The sequence below is a fragment of the Tamandua tetradactyla genome, chromosome 13, assembly GCF_023851605.1.
Source record: "Tamandua tetradactyla isolate mTamTet1 chromosome 13, mTamTet1.pri, whole genome shotgun sequence".
Classification (NCBI taxonomy): Eukaryota; Metazoa; Chordata; class Mammalia; order Pilosa; family Myrmecophagidae; genus Tamandua; species Tamandua tetradactyla.
Genome location: NC_135339.1, coordinates 66,072,383 through 66,094,659, shown reverse-complemented (window position 1 = coordinate 66,094,659; position 22,277 = coordinate 66,072,383). Strand labels below are relative to the sequence as shown.

General features: G+C 35.7%; 1 protein-coding gene across 2 annotated transcripts in view; it reads right to left on the bottom strand.

The window, feature by feature from the left end:
• SLK (STE20 like kinase) overlaps window positions 1-19,306 on the bottom strand; it is a 57,450-nt gene extending 38,144 nt beyond the window's left edge. For both annotated transcript variants that reach the window (XM_077125934.1, XM_077125936.1), the window contains exon 1: window positions 18,568-19,306. In XM_077125934.1, the coding sequence (XP_076982049.1) occupies window positions 18,568-18,717 (150 nt within the window). In that variant the 5' untranslated portion in view covers window positions 18,718-19,306. The remainder of the gene's footprint in view (window positions 1-18,567) is intronic.
• Window positions 19,307-22,277: the final 2,971 nt, after the last annotated feature.

Sequence of the window (22,277 nt, the reverse complement as noted above, 5' to 3'; positions counted from 1 at the left end):
ATGATCATACATCTATGTGATGATATTAAGAATTACTGATTGCATATGTAGAATGGAATGATTTCTAAATGCTGTTAGTTAATTTTTTTTTTAATTAATAAAAAAAAAAGTATTTCATTACTCTCTCCAAGATTTTCTTTGAGGCCTCTGACTTCCATTTTGCAAGTTATAAGGCTGATACTTTCTTGATCTTAACAGAAGGTGCTAACAGAATATTTTTAGATTACAACTAGGACTCACATTCTTTTTCAAAACTCCTTAAAGAGTATACTGACTGAAACATCAAGGGGTTGCAACTGTTGAACACAAGGGATGTATCTAAGTTCACTATGCACAGGCAATGACAGCTATTTCACGACCACCACATGACCACAAGCAATTGTATAATAGCAGTGATTGAACAAAAAAAGGATATCCCAATTTCGGGAATGTTAAAAGTATTAAAAAACAAACAAACAAACAAAACAAAACCAAAGCCTGCCTTATAAATGATGAACTATGGTATTAAGCTTGTCTTCCTAAGGAAGATATTACAGTTAAGTCAATAATAATTAGAACTCATCTTCATTAGTCAATCTTAAGAGGAAATAAGCCAGTGAGAGATAAGCTCTTCTCCCTCCATTTTAATATAACACCCTGGAAAGAGAGACTAGAGGGAATCCATCCTTAGAGGGGAACACTATAAAATATGGTCACTAGTAAGAGACTGAGGATATTGTGGATAGAGTTAAAGCCATCAGGTTCAAATGATTCCCTGCTTCTGCTGATGCCCTGAAAGATTTTAGAGTTTTTACTTTTGAATGAAATGGTATGAAGGGGGCCGGGGTAGGGGGGGTGATAACTAGCACTAGAAAATCTCTAAAATTCCTTAAAATCCACATTCTGCTATTCCATTCTCCTGGATATTCTGACTAAACCAACACTGGTACCATTTGATTTAATATAAGTAACAATATTTACTTTAGAAAGTATAGTGCCTCCTAAGCTACTAATTGAAAGTAACTTGATTACTTAACAGAATACGGTCCTACAGAAAGAACTCTAAAAATCAAAACTGAAATCAATATTGATAAATGTGTGAAATTATTCTTTAAAAGAATATAAGAGATTAAAGTATTTAAAAGCACCTATCACCTAGCTAATACCTAGAAGCATGAAAATTCTTCATGTTAAGACTTAGCAAACACTGATTAAAAACAAGAATGGAATAACAAATATCCAGATATTAATATAAAGAAATAATATAATCTCAATTGATAAAAAGTTTTCAAAGATCAATCATAATAACTTAACATCACTGTTTTTATTTTAATAAATCATCAATAAAGCTTGGTCTTTTTACATAAATAAACAGGGGCTTCAGAGAAACTTGAGACATCTGAATTTTCTGCACTGGTTTCATGTTCTAAATGAGATAGGGTGAGAATTATATCCTTTTATATTGCCCTTATTTTTCACATTCAAATATATAACTCTAACATCAATTACATCTTAAAAATGAAATATGTATTTAATTACTCAACAAAACAAGATTACTGATTTACTCTCATACCCACCAAAAGTGAATATGCCAAATGAGGTTAATAACATTAGATGGAAAACTAAGGCCCAGAAAGGTCTTTTTCAACTAGATAAAAGCATTTTCTTTTAATCTTTTTTTTTTTTTTACACAAGCAGGGAGCAGGAATCAAATCCATGTCTCAAGTGTGGCAGGTGAGAACTCTGCCCGCTGAGCCACTGTGGCCCACCCAAAGCATTTTCTTTTAAAATTTGCCTGATTAAAATTCTAAATCTGAAATGACCATATTCCTATTTTATGGTCTATAATTAAAAGAATTAGGACTTGTGGAAAAAAGTTCTAAGAATTAGACTAAAAGCAAATGCCATGATATGAAAGAATAAAATAAGCAAGGAATAAAGTTGATTATGCAGTATGATTACAACGCTTTAAAAACTGAGCACTGAAAATATAGTGGAAGAAAACATAAAAATGCTAATAATTATTTCCTAGGTGGTGAGAATAAGAATAATTTTCATTTATTTTCTTTTTACTTTTCTATATTTTCTGATATAATACTTTAATAATGAAAAATGTTTTAATGAAATTCTCACCTAGAAATAGAAAGACCAACACAGAAAATATGTATGACTTATATATATATATATACACACACACATATATGAATATTTAGTCAATCAAAAGGAGAAGGCAAAGAAATATAGGATAAACACAAAAGGAATCAAAAAGCCAGAAAAAACTTGAAGATAAAGAGGGAGAGGAATTCAATCACAGTCAATAATCACTGGGATTGATTTTGTTGATGTGCATGATTTGCTCTCAAAGTTCAGAGATTAAAGGTATTCTTCCTCTAGATAAGACTGAAGACCCTAATTGTTCATTATAAAGAACATCCGATCATAACCAAACACAAAATGAGTATTGGAAAAACCACAAACTGGATTCAATTGCTGTTAAAGGAACCGCTGTTGCCATAGTAAAGAACTGTCAACAGAGTGATGCTCAGAATAACAGAAAAACAGATGGGGATCCCACAGGAAGCAAAGAGAAATAAATGTACAAGTACTTTCTTCCTCCTCCTTCTTGGAATCTTCTTCTAGCACCCCCTGCTTGTGAAATCAAAACATGAACTGACAAAGCAGAGATGTGGTTTGCGAAGTCAGAAATGAGAACAGGGGCCAAGGGAAGGGCAGGGAATGGGAGTTAATGCTTAAACTGTATGGTTTCTAATTAGGCTGATGGAAAAGTTTTGGTATGGATGATGGTGATGGCGATTATGAATGTAATTAACACACTGAAATTATATATTTGAATGTGGTTAAAAGAGGAAAATTTAGGTTATATATATGTCACTAGCATAAAAATTTAAAAAACAAAAGAACAGGTGCCCAAGTGGTTCAGTGTTAGAATGCTCACCTTCCATGCAAGAAACCTGGGTTCGATTCCTGGACCATGAACCACCCCTCCTCCCCCCACAAAAAAACCCAAAAGAACCAAAAACATAGGACCACACAACACAAACAGAGAATCCTAATGTACACCATGGACTATGGTTAATAGCACAATTGTTAAAATGTTTTCATGAACTGTAACAAATGTACCACACTAATGCAAGGTGTTAATAATAGGGTGATAGATGGGGATTCTGTATTTTATACATGATTTTTCTGTAACTTCCCTAATAAAGAAAAAAATGGTCGGTTTGGAGATGGAAACAAGCTTAATAACTATGCACCACCCTTATAAAACCTATGTGAACTACAGATGGGAGAAATAAGGCACCAAGTAATATTAAGTATTGAGTAAAGAACAGCACCAGATCTCTATACTGTGAAGGTAATCTTTTTCTTTGTAACTAATGAGTAATTTGTAGTGTGACACTCTAAAATAGTATATATCTGTTCCTCAACAGCCTTTCACATAATGCTTTTAGCATCCATTGATAATCCTTCCCTGAATTATTAACAGTATGGCTACAAAACAGTGCCTTTTCTAATTTTATCAATCTTTATATATCAGTTAGCTTGCATTCTTCTATTAGGGTACCTTTTTGTTGATACTTTTGTTGCTGAAACTATCCTGTGTCCTGTGCCATGTCACCATTAGTTTTTGAGTATGCCTATGCTTTCTAGTTCAAGATATTCCAGGTTCCTTTGGGGGAAAAAAATGACCGGTAGGGAGACTTTTATTTTTCAATTTCATAATTTTTGTACTTTCCCTGCATCAGACCTGGAACAAAACATTTCAACCAAGCTTTAGCTCCTTTTAGTAGGAAATGGTGTTTAGAAACCAAGAACTAGCAGTGCTAGCTATTATTATTTCTACACCTTTCAGAGGAGAGGGATAGGAATATATATATACACACACATTTATAATATATACATACACACACACATATAATATGTATATATATAATGCATATATTTTAAATCATGAGTTCAATCTGAAACCTCCAACTCAGTTATCAACATCCCTTCTCCCCCATTCCAAGTCTGTAATTCCTTTCTCCCACAGTAAGAAATACGCTTCCGGGGAGCATCAATAAATTCGCTCATTTGCTCCATTGTATGAGCTATACAAAATATTTTTAGAATTGTCACATTAATACAACTACTAGTAACAAATCTACTAAATAAGGTTCAAGAATTATTTGCCAAGATTTTTACCCTTAGAATATATCCCATTAGAACACTACAAGTTATTTGAAGCTGTTTTTCTGCATGATTATGTTATCAACTCAATAAAAAGCTGAATTCTTTTGCATATTTGCATGAATATGTTTGAGTGTACATATATATATTATATATATATTACAAGTAGCCTTCATATATATAACTATATGTATAAAATTTTACCTTAAAGGAAATACAAGATATTGTTATAGTAGTTGATTTTTGGGTAAAAGCTCTGGTGGGAAAGGCTTTTATTGTTTGTTTTACCATTTTTTGTACCATTCAAATTTCCTAACTATATAGAATATTATGACTTCTAAAAATTGCTAATAAAAGTTACCGAACAGTGGAATTATGGGTCATTTTAATATTCTTCTTTATACTCTGCTATATTTTCAAAATAATATTTCAATTTGTGTAAATGGATAAAATACATTTTTTGGAAGAAATAAAGCCTCTTATAATCCACAGAAAAAGTAAATTTAGATAAATTATAAGTAAAATTATTTTTAATTGAACGATTTAAAAAGTCTGGAAGACAATACAGATAAATATTTATTTAAATTCTGGGTACAGAAAGCTTTTCTATGCACAAAAGAAAAAAAGAGCAAAGTAGTACATTCACAAATTATATATAATAAGGAACATTATGTCTTTCTATCAAAAAAACACCACGGCAGTGCGGACTGGCTCAGTGGCAGAATTCTTGCCTGCCATGCCAGAGACCTGGGTTCAATTCCCAGAGTCTGCCATGCAAAAAGAAAAAAAAAAAAAAAAAACCCACCATAAACTAGCAGTAGCAGTCAATACCTGCTACATGTTTGATAGTGTTAACTTCCATAGTACATAAAAGCACTTTCAAATCAACTCAAAACAAATTCTAACTAAGTAATTAGATTATATTTTAAATGTGCAACCTCTCCAGAAATCAAATAAATGGAAAATGAAATAAACAGATATTCTTATTGCCTATTTAAAAATAAATATCCTTTTAACAGTATAATAACTAAAAACAAATACTCTTGTAAAAGTATAACAGCTAACAGTGGAAAGGGCTCAGGAACAAATGTAAAGACCCAGAAACACCCACAGTTAGGGTGTTTAAATATGGGTAAAATATGTAAAATATGGGTTAAAAGAAAACACAGAAGAATATCTGGAAAGATATACGTAACACAGATAATAGTTACATCTAGGGAAAGGAGAGAAGAAAACCGGGGGTAATTAATGATCAAAGAAAACCATATGTATTTTCCAATAAATAGATATTCTCCTTTGTATAACTGAAAATTAATTTAAAAAGAAATTTGTACAAGGTTCCAGAGTAATTTGAGAGGAAGCATTAATAAATGATCGTTTATTTTTATCTATCAATTCTACTTCTAGGAATTTATCCTACTGATATAACGAATATCACAGAAACATACCATGTGCATATGGATTTATGATGGAGGCACTGCAAAGTAGTGAAGAAAGGACAGTCTTCTCATTTTCAGTAAATGATGCTAAAACAACTGGATATATACAAAGCAAAAATCAAACTGAACCCCTCCCTACCTTACACTATAAACAAAATTTAACACCAGTTAAATTACAGACCTAATGTAGAAGACAACACTATAAATTTAAGATAATGTATAAAAACATTTTCATCACCTTGGATGGAGAAAGATTCCTTAAGACAAAAAGCACTTACCCACACAGGAAAAAGTTGATAAACTAGACACTATTAAAATTTAAAATGTCTATACAAAGGAACTCAACCTCATTAGTAATGAGGGAAGATATTATTTCATCTCTATCAGGGCACACACTAATAATAAAGGGGGGCAGCAAATCCAAATGTCCCTACCAAGATTATTTATAGATCCAAAATTAAATATGGTATGTTGGCTTCATGGCCAATTCTTTTGGAAATTTTGGCAGGTTATCCTGAAATGAATTATGCAATATTACTTCATCAATGAATACTAGTAAGACATAACAGAGAGCTTTAAATTTCAAGTGACCTAGCTACATTATAAATTCCATAAAACCCAGTACTAGAAATAAAATATATCTGCTTTATAAGGAAAAGTAAAGCCAAATAACCTGATTTCTACTTTATTTTTTTTAATTGTGATGCTATAAAGACAGTATCCAAAGAATTAAAAATAAACTTTGCTTACACTTTTCAAGTAATAATATAACTAACAAAAAAGAAAGAAAAGATTCAAATACATTCCCTTTCTAAAGCAAATACTCAAAAAAGTGATATTCCAGGAAAATAGTATAGTTCCTGCCCCAATCAAGATGGCAGACTGATATGCTTCAGGGCTCCACACCCTACGGAAGCTTTCAGCAACCTTAAGAACTGGCAGAAACATCTTTCTCAAAGCTCCATACAACAGATAAAGGATTGCAGTAACAAGGCTAACATGGAATTAAAAGAAAAAAAAAGGACAAATTAAAGAGGCAGGATCCTCATGGTGACCTGGCAGGCCCCTGCTCAATCTCTCACCATATTTGCACAGAACCAGCCAAGGCCCGCAGTACTGATCCCTGATCCTGGTTCCAAAGAGAGATGAATAAACCTCAAGTACATAACTGGGAGCATGTATGCCTGGCCCAATCTGGTGGTGGCCTCAGGAACTTGCCATTCCAGAATTTGCCTTATGTGCTGAAGGAGCTCACTAGCTCCCGTAAAGAATGCTGTGGGAGATAGTCAAGTGGTTGGTTAGGGCAAATGTGGCTGTAGGACATATAGTGCAGTGTCCAGGACTGTGAGGAAACTGTTTCCTCAGGAAAAGAGGACATTCAGAAGTGTGTAAATGGGGGAATTCACAGGATCACATGCACATACCCAAGAGAAGATGCAAGATGAACAGCATACACAGAAAGGATCAGCCCCCATGCTTTGGCCTCAAGCTATCCTCTAAACTTGCTCTATGAATAACCCTTTCATTCGAGCAATGAAATCTGCAAAGATTGGGAAAGGTGTTTTCTTTTGTCCTTTGTTTTTTTGTTACCTCTTGGCATTCAAGAAAACTCTGTCATATCACTAGCTGGATTCAATTTTAAGGAACAGATACTTCAGAGTCTAAATTCCAGTAATTATGTACTGAAAAATCAAAATGGCAGGTTTCAACAAAAGATTACAAAGCATACAAAGAAAAGAAGAAATGGCCCAAGCAAAGGAGAAAATTACAGCATTAGAAACCATCAACCAGGAGGACAAGACCTGGGACATACCAGACAAAAACTTTTTAAAAAATGGTCCTAAATATGCTTGGAGAACTAAAGGAAAACATACACAAAGAAATGAAGGAAATCAGGAAAATGACAGATGAACACAAGAGAAAGATGGAAATTATGAAAGGTAACCAAACTGAGCTGAAGGTTACAGGAACAGAAACTGAAAATTCCCTAGAAGGGTTCAATAGAATATTGGAGATGGCAGAAGAAAGAATCAATGAATCTGAAGATAAGACAATTGAAATCATCCAGACTGAGAAGCAGAAGGAAGAAAGAATAAAGAAAGAAACAGAGCCTGAGGATCCTGCAGACACACTAATATATGCACTGTGGGAGTCCTAGAAGAAGAAAAAGGGGCATAGGGAATATTCCAAGACATAATGACTGAAAACTTCCCAAATGTAACGAAAGATATAAGCGTACATATCAAAGACACTCAACTAACAGGATAAACCCAAACAGACCCATGTCAGAGCATATCATAATCAAACTGTCAAATACCAAAGATAAAGAGAGAATTCTGAAAGTCACAATAGAAAAGAAACATGTCACGTGCAAGGGAACCTCAATATGAGTGAGTGCCAATTTCTCACCAGAAACCATGGAAACAAGGAGGCAGTGGGATAACATATTTAAAGTACTGAAAGCAAAAACTGCCAACCAAGAATTCTTTATCTGGCCAAACTGTCTTTCAAAAACAAGGGACAGGGTGGTGTGACGGTGGCTCAGTAGGCAGAATTCTTGCCTGCCATGCCGGAGACCCGGATTTGACTCCTGGTGCCTGCCCACGCCAAAGAAAAAAAAGAAAAAAGATGAGGGACAGACTAATATACCCCCAGATAAACAAATGCTGAGAGAGTATCACCACTAGACCAGCCCTCATCAGAGATGTTAAAGAGAGCTCTGCAGATTGAAAGGAAAAGACAATAGGTCATAACCACATGAAGAAATAAGGACCTCCAGTAAGGGTAATGGCAGGGGTAAATAAAAATGTCAGTACTACTATAATTTTTGCTTGTAACTCCATTTTTTACTTCATACAGGATCTAAAAGCAATGTATAAAATGTAATAAGAAATCAGTAGTATGAGACTTATAAACACGTAATTTTTGACAAGAACTACATAAAGGCAGGGGATGGTGAGGTATAGGAACATAGCTTGTGTCTACTATTGAGTTAAGCTGGTATCAAGGTAAATAAGATTGTTATTGATTTGAGATGTTAAATTTAATCTCCACGGTAACAACAAAGAAAATAGCGGAGAATAGGTAAGCTCATAGAGACAGAAATGAGAATATAGGTTGCTAGGGGTAAAAGACACAGGAAATAGGGAATTAATGTAAAATGTTAAGGTTTCCGTTTGGGAAGATGGGTAAGTTTAGTAATGGAAGACGGTGAGGCTGCCATAACCTGGTGAATGTAATTAATCCCACTGAATGGTATGTTTGGGAGTAGGTGAGATGGTAAAGTTTATGTAGTATACCTGTTCCCACAACAGAAATTTTTTTGAAAAAGAGAGAGAGCAACTAAAGAGACAATGATAACTAAAGGCAATACATGATCATGGATAGGATCTAACAAGCAAGGAAGTAAGGCTCAAAAGGACATTATTGAGACATATAAAAAAATTAGAACACAGACTGTAAACTCTTTAACAATACTAAATTTCTTAAGCTTTATAACTGCACTTCAGGTGGATACATAAATGAATATCCCTGTTCTAAGGAAGTATACATGGCACATTAAATCTTCAAAGGGGTCATGTGTTCAGAAAATGGACTGATAGCCAGATAGATGAATAGACAGATGGATTGACAGACTGATATATAGGCAGAAGGAACCACAGAGCAAATGTGGCAAAATGATACAATTGGTGCATCTGGATATCTGGGGGGATAGGGGTACAGTGGAGTTCTCTGTATGCGATTTGTATTACTTTTGGCAACTGTCCTGTAAGTTTAAAAGTATTTAAAAAAAAAAAAAAAAAAAACTAATACTTCAGCTCTAATTTGAACTAGTGAGCTGGTAAACTAGAAAAGTTGATGATTTTATAAAATAAAATAAAAGAACAAGAAAGAATAATATAATGTTTTCATTCTCCATATGTACATTCTGTGGATCTATTCTTACAGTTAAAAAACAGAAAGCTATTTTAATAAGAAACATATGAATGTAAAGTGTTAGTATAGGTCTTGACATTTCCCCAAAATCCTTGAGATGAGGTTAGCCACTTTAAAACTACTTTCGAAAACAAATCATCTTTAGAAAAGAAGAAAATTTGCTGGAATACAGATTAGTATTTACATTAAAATCTGTTTTGAAATTTCAAAGCAATTTCAGTTCTCATTTAGCACAAAAATGTAATAGATCTTATAATAAAGATGCAACATTTCATAGGAACAGCATCTTATATTTGAGCAGTGTGTCTCCTGGCATAGATTCCATATGGTAAAATAAAAATTAACTCCTTTCATGACATCCAGGGGTGAAAGTCTCCCTGGTGATGTGGGAGAGGACTCACAGGGAGACTCACAGGGATGAATCCAGACCTGGCACCGTGGGAGCAACAATTACATCCTGACCAAAATGGGGAAAAGAAGTGCAATTAATAAAGTATCAGTGGCAAAGAGAGTCCAAATAGTCGAGAGGCTACTCTGGAGGTTGCTCTTACGCAAGCTTCAGGTAGACCTTGCTACCTGTCATAACCTGCCAACCCCCAATCAGGACTATTCTAGCCAATCCTAAAGAACACATAGGGCAATATATAAGATTCCACAAGAGTTTCAGGCACTAGAGTAACTTTCCAGAAACCTACAACCTCCAGAAGGGTCCCTGGTCCAGATAAGTCCTGAAACCTAGAGGGCCCAACCTCTCCAGAACATCTGATAGTTTCATCTCCCTACCCCACATTAATGACAGACCCTTGTAATATCAAAAATTTAGCATTGCAATAGCCCAAACAATCCCAAAGAGAGGTATGGAAAGATTAAAGGTGATGGTGGAATTATACATAGAGATAAGACTTAACAAATGAATATGAATGCTGAATCATTAAATTGATATCTCTTTTAGTCTCCAGTATTTTAGAGCAGCTAGAAGTAAAAACCTAAAATTGTGAAACTGTAACCCATGTCAAAGTCTGAAATACGTTCTACAACTAATTATGGTTCTGTGCTTTGAAATTTATAGCTTTTTTGTATATATGTTACTGTTCACAAAAAAGGAAGGAAAAAATAAGTCGATTGTGATGAAAAAGAAGTATTTAAGCCCTCTAGCCTCCTATGTTCTAGAGCAGCTAGAAAGAAAAATATGAGAGGATCATATGGTAACCCATGACAAACTCTGGGATCTATCCTGTAACCACTTTTTGAAGAGAACTTTGAAAACTATTGCTTTTTTATTTCTTTGCTTTGTATATACGTTATATTATACAATAAAAAAGTCAAAAAAAAATTAACTCCCTTGATATTGTGAGCCACTGATTGCACACCATGTATGGAATGTTTATATGTTAACAATGTATGTGCTTGTACACTGCTGTATCAATAAAAAATTTTTAAAAATTAACTCCTTACTACAATGAAAAAAAATTTTTAAAAAAGAACTGCTTTTGATATTTACTTGGGAAAAAAACTGTGTAAACTTAAACACAGATTTACAAAGAAATGGGAATATAGTGATACTTCACATATCTGAAAGTCTATGCTAGCTCACAGACAATACTTTCCTGATGAAAAACAAGAAGAAAAGTTTAAAAGGCTTTTATTCAACCAGAATAATATATTATAAAATAATTCACTAAAATCTCAAGCATTTCATTATCAGATTATTTTAAATTGTTCGGGAAGGATTACTCAACATAATTAGATCAGTGAGGAAAAAAAAGAATATTTGAATAAAGGGGAAAAACTTCAAGAGAACAGATGGAAACACAGAAACAAGAGATAATGAATGGATAAATGGATAATAGATGGACATATGTGTAATAAATCAAATACTGCAAAATATTAACTGTAGAATCTAGGTAGTTGATATATGGATATTTGCTATATTATTCACTCAACTAAAGAGCTGAAAAGATGTATTACGAAATGCTGGGGAAAGCATAAACAAGAGAATTCAGTAAAGTTGAGAAATCATATAAATAACAGTAATGACTAGCTTTCCTACACTTAAACAATAATTGCAAAACATAATGGGAAGAAATATCCCAATCAAAACGGCAAACAAAAAAATACAAAATATCAAGGCAAAAATTTAACAAGAAAACGCAGAACTTATATGTAAAAATATTAAAACTCTAAGAAATAATGGTTTTTACTGAGGTTTTCACTGTACAAAATTAGTGGGTTTGTTCAGTCTGTCATATTTACCTAAAAAGTCCTTTATTTCATTTATTTCCATTGTTTTCTAATAAATTATTTTTTATTTTTAAAAAGCTTCTAGGTGTCAGAAAGAAAAAGAATTAAACAAAAATGAATCCACATTGCAGACAATGGATTCATAGTCTACAAATCATTAAGGACAAAATAAATAAACCAATATTTTTTTAATGGGCAAAGGAATAACAAAGATGAACCCCAAAATCAGTGGTTCTCAACCACAGGCAATTTTGCACCTTCCAGGAGACATATGACTAAGCATTTTTGCTTGACAGAGGGTGTGGGGGGCGGGCGTAGTGCTAGTGGCATCTAGTGGATTGAGGCCAGGGATGCTGCTAATTGTTCTACCATATACAGGAGCGCACTCCACAAAAAGCAAATTATCCAGTCCAAAATGTCCATAGCACCGAAACTGGAAAACCCTATGCTAAATGAAAAAAGACCAGACATACAAGAATACATATTTTATGTTTCCATTATGTGAAATTTCTAGGAAAAATAAAAACAAAATTATAAAGTCAGCAAATTAATGATTGCCTGGGACCGAGTATAGGAATGGGAACTGACTGTGAACGGACAGGAGAGATCTTTTGGAGGTGAGAGAAGAACTCTCAAACTTGACTGTAATGGTAATACCACCATGCAAATTCACTCAAACTCATTAAACTACACACTTAAAATGGGTGAATACCGTAGTATGTAAATTATTCCTCAACAAAGCTATTTTTTTTAATGGATGAAAGAAAACAGGAATACCACAAAAGATGATACCCAAATATCCAATAAGAACAGTTAAGGTGTTCAACTTCATTAGTCATCAGAAAAATACAAATCAAAATCATACTCACCAGAATGGCTAACATAAAATACTAATAATAATATTAATAACAATACTAAGTGTTAGTGAGGATATAAAGCAACTGGAAATACTCCCATACCCTGCTGATGGGGGTGTAAAGTGATACAATCACTTTGGAAGATTGGCAGAATCTTCTGAAGCTGAAAATACATATACCCCTCTGACCCAGAAATCCCTTTCCTAGCTACATATCCAATAGAAATGAATGCATATTTGCAACACAGACCTGTACAAGAATATTCATAACAGTCCTATTCTTAGTATACAAAAAGTGGAAACAATCCAAATGTCCATCAATAACAGAATGAATCGTGGTATTTTATAAAATAGTAAAATTGTAGAACAAAAAAAGATCAAATTACTGCTGTATACAACACGGATAAAACTCACACATATAATAGTAAGTAAAAGAAGCCATACTCAAAAGAATACACCTATGATTATATTTATATGAAGCTGTAAAATATTGTTGCAGGAGTCTGGATAAAAGAAAATAACAGTTTTGACTAGTATAGTAACATTAAACAGAGAAGAAGATAGATTAAAAAAATGTTTCATAGGTAGAACAACAGGTCTTGGTAATAATTGAGTTTGGTGGGTAAAGCAGAGAGAGGTATTAAGCAGACCCAGGCTTTGGCCTATGCAATTGGGAGATGGAGGTGGGAATTACTGAATAGGAACAGAGAAGTACAAACCTGGGGCATAAGTTCATCACGTTTTGGACAAGTTATTCAAAGTTTCTGTAAGACATCCACATAGAAATCGTAATAGAGAGATGGATATGTGTGTCTGAAATTCTAAAGGGAGGTCCAGGGGAAGACATGGAAATTTTCATTGAGATGGTAATTGAAGCCATGAGAGAAGTAGGCTCTGCTATGATAAAAATAGTGAAGAGGATCAATACTCAATTCCTGCGGAATCCCAACGCTTTATATGATAGGGCACTGTAGAGCAATGGGGAATTTTTTTTTCCTCAATGAACAGTGCAGGGGCATTTGGGTATTAATGTGGTTAAAAAAAAAAAAATGAAATTGCAGTCCTACCTCTTAACATATAAAATTCTACTCTAGATAGATTATAGATCCAAACATAAAAGGCAAAGACATAATGCTTTTAGAAGATGACAAAGGAGATTATCTTCATGACCTCAGTTAGGAATATCTTAAATAAAACACAAATAGGATTAACTATATAGGAAAAGACTGACAAATTGGACCACATTAAAATAGAGAACTTCCTGTTCAGAAACAGATACCATGAAGAAACTGAAAAGACAAGCAACAGAAAAAGGATATATTTGCAATAACCATAAGCAGCAAATGGTTAAAATCCAGAATACATATACTCAAATAAATAAGAATAAGGAATCCAAAAGAAAAATGGACAAGAGACTTGAACATAAAAGAAGAAATCCAAATTACCAATAAACATGAAAATAATTATTAGTAATCAGAGAAAGACAAAAACACAATGAGAAACATAACACAACATGAGACTGTCAAAATTTCAAAACTCTGATAATACCAAATGTTGGCAAGGATGCAGAGCAAGCAAAAGCTCATACAATGTTAGTGGTAGTGTAAATTGGCATAATTAGATTGGCATTAACATAGTAAAATTAAAGATAAACATAGCCTATAACTCAGCAAATACACTCCTGGGTTAAGTGTTACAGAAATCTATGCACATATGCACAAGCATTGCGTGTAGCCAAAAACTGGAAACAATCAATTTATTCAATAACAATAGAAATAGTAAATAATGGTGACATGATCAAATAATGGAATATTATACAACTATGAAAATGAACTAATTATAGTTATAGATATTAACAAAGATGAACCTCACAAACACTGACTTTGAAAGAGGCAAGACACAAAAGAAAACACTCAAAAATGATTTCAAAAGTGAGGGCCATGGTGGCTCAGCAGGCACACTTCTTGCCTGCCATGCTGGAGACCTGGGTTTGATTCCTGGTGCCTGCCCATGCAAATAGAAAAAAATTTCAAAGGGTGCACAGATGGTTCAGTGGTAGAAAGCTCACCTTCTGTGCGGGAGACCCAGGCTCGATTCCCAGACCATATATCCACCAAAAAAGAAAAAGAAAGAAAAAGTGATTCCATCATATAAAGTTCAAGTGCATATGAAACTAAATTTATACTGTTTAGTGTTACATACCTAGACAGTAAAGTATTATGAAAAGCAAAGAAATTAACAACTTAAAAGAGAAGATAGTAGCCTTCTTTAGGGGAAGAAAGAGGGTTGGATTCAGAAAGGAAGATGGGGTGTTGGCAAAATTCCTTATACTGGATGGTTAATACAAGTTCACTTTATTATTATTTGCTAAATGTACATATATGTGTTATGTAACTTTTTTGATACTACATATGTACTATTTAAAAGGCAGCATGCCCTTCAGTTGTCATAAAAAGAATCACTCTCATCCAGCACACAGCCAGGAATTCAGCTTCAATTGGTTTAACAGTCAAACCAGTTTTCTAGAAATGAAATCCAATATATAATTTCAGGTCATCCTGTTAAAAGTAATAGAAATGCAAAGATAAAAAATTGCGAGGGATATTGCATATCTTCATTTATATATTAAATACTACTATATTTAAAAGAGAAAATTAAAGATTTTTCAGGCAAGAAAGTAACTTTGTTAGAGTTAATGTAGTGCTGGGGTGAATAGAAGCAGTTATTTGCAATTTAATCTCTGTAAAACTGCTGATTCTATATACAAATGATAGAATCAAGTTAACTAATAGTTTTCTACAGAAGAACATACAAATGTTAAGATTTGATAGCTTTTTTCCCCCATAAAGAAGGAAGTTCATAAATGTAAAAGGTCTAGAGAACCTTGAAAACAAAAAATTTTAGGAAAAAGACAAAACAATTTAGGTAAGTTTAAATTTTCTTTTTAAAAAAGCTCTCAGCCTATTCCTTGGAAGCACAAGCTAGTGAAATGAAAAAGAAACACTGCCAAGAAACTATGTTCTTCAAATTATCACACTAAAACACAATTACCAAGCTCACAGAAATAACCCTTGGCACAATTTTGTTGTGTTCAACCACTTGAAGTAAGTCTGTTTTTCAGAAAATTTTCAACTAGGAAGAAGCATACTATTTAGAAAGAGTCACAAGAATTAAATGACAGAGAATTAACATATATGTTTACATAATCTAAAGGGTTAACTATCTTCTTATTCCCTTTTCCTGAACCAACCCATATCTTACTTCTCTGAGCTCTAAAACAAGCAACAGTGTAATGTCTACCATTTACTTAGCTCTTTCTATTTGCCTTATATATTTTATCACTTTTAATCCTCACTTAACTGAGGAGTAGGTTTTACTGAAGAGAAAAGTAAGGCAGAGAACAATTAAGTAACTTCCTCAAGGTCACAGGCTGTTAGTAAGTCAAGTTGTGTTGTGACTCCAGAGCCAGTGCTCATAATAAATGGCTGTTTCTAGTCCATAAAACGAGATATTTACACCATGAAAACTGACCATAATCACCTACCTCTCAACTACAGGATTCCAAATGCCCTAAGGATTTATTTTTGCCTTTTCTAGCTAACTTCATACTCATAGAATGCTAATGGGTGAAGGAATCTAAAAACATTTAGGGAATTCTATGATTTTTACACTAAGAAAACTGAGGTCCAGATAAGTGTTTTGTCCAAGCCCACAAACCTGGTTTGTGACAGTCAAGACTAAAACTCCATGAGTGATCTTCCCACTATAATAAAAGCCCTCATTGCCATATAGTTGGCTACCCAGGAAGCTCTTGCTGAAACACATCAGTCTACCCTCCACGCAAACACTAAACCTTGTCAACTTCTATAGCATATCATAGCTTAAACAGCATCCGCATGTAGGTAACATACTCTTTCATTTCAACAAACACGTATATTTTGTATCATACTAGCAACCTGTTTTCTGCATACATTGTGCTCCTTGAACATATAATATTTCCATGTACATTTCCTCAGGAGGATATTTCTTTGTGTAACCACCCTATGAACAGTTAATCAAGTTCGAGAAATTTAACACTGATATAAAATCTATATTCCAAGTTTTCAGATGTTCCAATAATGTCCTTCGAATCTTTTCTCCTGCATAATTAGATCCTGACCAGGATCACATACTGCATTTAATTGTCACTGTCTCTTTAGTTGCCCTTTTACATTTATATACATACACACACACACACACACTGTATGTCAGGCAATAGATGTACCTAAATGTATATTAGGGTTTTGGCCTCTGGTCATCTTACACAAACTTAACACATGTGACAAGCTCTATACTAGCCGTGTGAACTATATGTTTTGAAAGTATACAGGAGTGAATATTTCAGCCTGGGTAAATTAGACACAACAGTTAAGCAGAGCTTGAGAACTGTGGGTGTGAGTGAAATGCTTCACTTGAGACAAAGCAAAGACAGAAATATGACAGTACTTACAAAGCAGGGATGTTAAAATAAAAGATGACACTAAATAGGGGTCAGAAGACCTGAGTTCAAATGTTAAGCTCTGACTCTTGTGACTTTGAAATAAACAACTCTGAGTCTCAGTGTAATCTGTGAAATGTGGATAACACTGTTCACCTGCCTACCTCACAGGACTTTTGTCAGGGCCAAATTATATGAAAATACTTAAAAATTGCAGTCCTAAAAGGGCAACTAAAGAGACAATGACAATTAAATGCAGTATGTGATCCTGGTCAGGATCTAATAATGCAAAAGAAATGACTTGAAGAACATTATTGGAATATAGATTTTAGGTCAATGTTAAATTTCTCAAACTTGATTAACTGTTCATAGGGTGGTTACACAAAGGAATATCCCTCCTTCTTAGGAAATGTACATGGAAATATCATATGTTCAAGGAGCACAATGCATATAACATACATTGTGCAGAAAATAGACTGATATTATGATACAAACATGGCAAAATGTTAAAATTTGTGGATGTGGGTATGGGGGCGCATGGTGGAGTTCTCTGTATGGGGTTTGCAAGTTTGAAATTATTTCAAAATAAAAAGTCTAAAGGAAAAAAAACTGCAAAATCCTGTATAAACATATTTTTCACTCCTAGGGACTCCTATGAGTCCTTCTTAAACTGTGTTTCATAAAAACCTCACCGTTTGAGGTGAAAACACACCTATAACATCATTTTTATGCTCCACAGAAGAAAATAGTTAATGTAAATAACTTCAGGTTGAAAACCCAACCCTTTTTATTGAAATACATACATATAAATACGGGCGTATATATGTGTTTTAACAATGTTTACTATATATTTAGAAACTATTACCAGATGTAGGTTTTCTTCTGAAAATTTTCTATCAGAATTTTCATTCCATTTTATAATACATTGTCAAGCAATCAACTCAAGAATAATGCGCAAGTAACAATCATTTTGTTCTCATCCCAAAAGAAAGACCAGCTATATTCGCTACAGATGCAATCGAATAGATGCCGTGTACTCTAAAAAAAGGAACTGTTTTAGTGTAAGAATGCATACGAATGTAACCAGTTAGTAGATAAATATTATAAAACGCGGGAAAGTAGAATGAGTTTTTTTACTTTAAAATACTTAAGAGGTACTACTTTTAAATTAAAGAATACCCTCATCTCCTTTAAAATCTGGATAGAGTAGACTGTATAACCTTGACTATTTAACCACTATTTAAAGGCCCCATTTTGTTCAACATAAAACCCTACTGTCTTAGCCATTCCTTGGATAATAATCTAAATAAAGTTTCAGTGTGTGCTTACAAAGTTAAAAAAAAAAAAAAAAAGACAGGAAAGGGACAAGGGGAGCGAGAAGCGCTCGTGCCACTCCCGTAGTGGCTGTTTTATCTAAGAAGTGCAACTTCCCGTTTTCTCCTTCTTACCTTGTACACTTTCCCGAAGGCTCCGTCGCCCAACTCCCCTATAATTTCCCAAAACTCCTCGGGGTTCAGGTCCCTCTTCACATGTTCGTACTGCTTCTTCTTCCTCTCGCTCCCCAACTTGAAGATCTTACGGAAATTGAAGAAGGACATTTTTCCTTCCAACAGAGTTCCTTGCACTTAAGGACTAAAAACAACAATGAAAGGCAAAGTTTCTCCTCCCTCCTCTCTCGCGCGAGTCTAGCGGCAGCGGCCGCGGCGACGGCAACGAACACAAAATCTCCCGGCTCCCGCCGCTCGGCTCCGGGGGAAGGCGGGGCAGCGACGCGAGCTCCGGCGCAGGGGAAGGGGGAGGGGGTAGGAGGAGAGGACGGTCCCTCCCGCAGCCGGGTCCGCGGGGGCAGCCCGACTGGGCTCCTCACCCCCGAACTGTCCACTGGGGCGGCACCTGCCCCGACGCTCGTCTCTACCCGGCCCAGCCCGACCGGGACTGGGGTCCAAGCCGTTGGGACGTCTGCGGCCGCCGCGACTTAGGCCCGTGTCACGGCGAGTCTCCAGGGGCGGCGGCCACTCTTGGCGACTGTAAAGGCCCGCGGCCTCTGAGATGGGCAGCCGAGAAGGCGAGCTCTCCCGCTCAGGCCGCGAGCTGGAGGTCGCCGCGGCCGCCTGCTCCCGCGTCACCTCTTCTCTGGGGCGCAGCCGCCCAGCTCCCTACCCAGCCTACACAGCCTCGGCCTGGAGCGCGCGCCGCCGATTCCGCCGACGTGCGCCGGCCCGCGCGCCCGCATGCCCGCGTGCGGGCGGCCCCTCTGGCCCCGCGCACGCGCGTTCGGCACTGCGCACTAGCTGCTCTGAGCCGCTGGACTGCGCCGGCCGCAGGCGAGGTGTGGACCGTCCTTGCGCGGGGTCACCATTTGCCCTCCAAACCCCAGATCCTGTCAGCCCCCCCGCTTTGGTGGCGTTACCCCTGTGGCCAGGACCCTGTTGGTTGTGCCAGCAGTCGTTACCTGAATTCTGGATCTGGGAAAATTTGAGATTAAATCTGTTTTTGTGTATATGTTGTTTTCCACAAAAAAAGTCGATTGTGGTGATATATATGTATATTTATTCTTTCTAGCCTCCTATATTCTGGAGCAGCTAGAAGGAAAAAACTGAGAGGATGGTATGATAGCCCATGACAAACTCTGGGATCTACCCTGTAACTACTTGTTGAAGAGGGCTCTGAAAATTACTGCCTTTTTCTTTCTTTGCTTTGTATATATGTTATATCATACACTGAAAAACGCTAAAAAAAAAAAAAAAAAAAAGTTAAAGCTGAGTAGTCAGGGTTGCTGAGAGTGGACTATTTCTCAAGAGGATCCGAGCTGCAGTGAGAGGAGTACTGTGATGGTTGGGAGCTTCGGCCTTGGAGCCAGAGCTTCTCAGCTCTGTGACCTCAGGCGGGAACCTCTCCGAGCCTTAATTTCCATACCCTACGGAGGGCTTATGGCGAGGAGTAAAGGTCTGTAAGTCATTTGTAGGGCGGCTGCACCGTAAACCCTCAGTCTTAGTCCTTGCTGTTGTTAGAACTGTGCAGGTAAGACTGATATAGATAGAGAAAAATTGTTCAAACCACTTCATGAGTAATGACCGGGACATTCCCTTGTGGGTAACGTACCTCCTCCTGGTCACTTCCACAGCCGTATTCCTGGTGTCGCCCTTCAAGGCTACCTGAACTACTTAGTAAGGCGGTAGCTTCCTAGGCCTGCCTCCGGCCCCTGAGGACCAAGCTAGTGGTCAAGGGACTGCTGTGGGGCGATGTGAGCAGGAGTTGGCTGGAATCTGTCAGATGATGATCTTCCTCGCCCGCCTCCACCAGCTGGGAGCTTTTAAGGCAGTAGCTTGTTGTTCATAGTGGTTTCCAACCTGACAACATTCCTGGCATGTAGAAGGAAGGCAGAGCTGTTGAATTAATTAATTAATTAATGGAGGTATCTGGGGCAGAGGGAATGTTGCTATTAGTATAATGCCTACCTACAGTTCCCAACCACCATGTCCCCCTCCAGCCCCAAAACGGTATATACTGAAGCCCTTCTTTCAGTAGGAGGGTTATGATGACTTGGTTTCTCAAGCTCTCATTTTTTAATAGCTTTATTGAGGTGTAACTGATACACAATAAACTGTACATATTTAAAGTATGCAATTTATACGTTTTGACAAATGTATTACCCATGAAAACAATACCATAGTCTCTAGTTTTAATTACTAACATTTATGGACGTGTGACTAAATGTAAATAGGTGCTCATTGTGGAAAATACGGAAATACACAAAGAACGAAATTAAAAAGAAAACCCTGGAATTCCATCATCCGTAGATAACCATTGGTAAGATTTTATTATATTACAAACAGATTTTGGGGGAGGTGGGTGGACTGTACATTAATTTTTTTACCTGCATGAGATTAAAGGTTTGTATCCTGAACTTTTAGTGTTCACTTCCATCATGAGATTTTTAGATTATTTATAATTGTTCTGTTTTAAATGAAACAGTGATAAACATCTTGGAATACAAACCTTTTTTTCCCCACATACTTAATTATTTCCTGTGGATAAAGTATCAGTAGATTAGGGTCAATTTCCTTTTTTTTTCTCTGTCTTTTCAAAACAAAACTCTTCACTGTGTTTTTCAGATTATCATTATTGTAAATAATTCAAATAATTCAGGAATGATAAACTAGAAAGTTGTCTGGTAATTCTCCCTTCCTGCCAGCTCCACGCCCCCCCACCAACTCCACCTCCACCCTAACCATTGTTAAAAGTTAAGCCTATGGGTGTGAGGGAACTTTTTGAGGTAATGAGAAGTTCCAAAACTGGATTGTAGTGATGGTTGCACAACTCTATAAATTTACTAAATCCATTTAATTATATACTTAGAACAAGTGAATTTTATGGTAACTAACCTCAGTAAATAAATATAACTAGATTTTTTTCTACACATACACTTGCTTTAAAATATGAAAATGGTACCTACTTTTCTATAAAACTTTTTTTCCACTTTCAATGAATAATGGACTTCTTTCTTTCCATGCCAGTACAAATAGACAAACAGGTCTACTTAACTCTTTTTAATAGCTGGATAGTGTTCCAGTGTAGCTTTACCATAATTTATTTAAGCATTTCTCTGTTGATAGGCATTTAGATTATTTCCAGTTTCTTGCCATCATAAACAACACTGCAATGAGCAGGCATACACAGGCATCTTTGTGTATTTGTCTGATTGTATTTCCTTATGACAAATTTCAAGAAATGGAATTGCTGCGTCAAAGAGTATATTCAATTTTTTTTAACCTGTATTGCCAAATCAGCCCCCAGGAAGTTTGCACCAATATAAACTCTTTCCAACAAGGTATGAGAATGCCAGTTTCACCACATCCTCAATAACACCATCTTTTTAATCTTTTCCAAGCTGATGGCCCAAGATGGGCATTTTAATTTAAAATTCTGATTAGTGATATAACACCTTTTCATATGTATATTGGCCACTTTTATTTCTTTTTTTAAAATGAATCATCTCATCATATCAATGTTCTATAAATGAGGTAATAAAAGTCTAACATACTGTTGTGAAGTAACCATGGACCTGATAAAAACATTTTTTTTTTCACCCTGAAGTCACAGAAATCTTTTCATAATGCTGGATGAGTTGACATTTGGACAGATTCAGGTTTTCTCA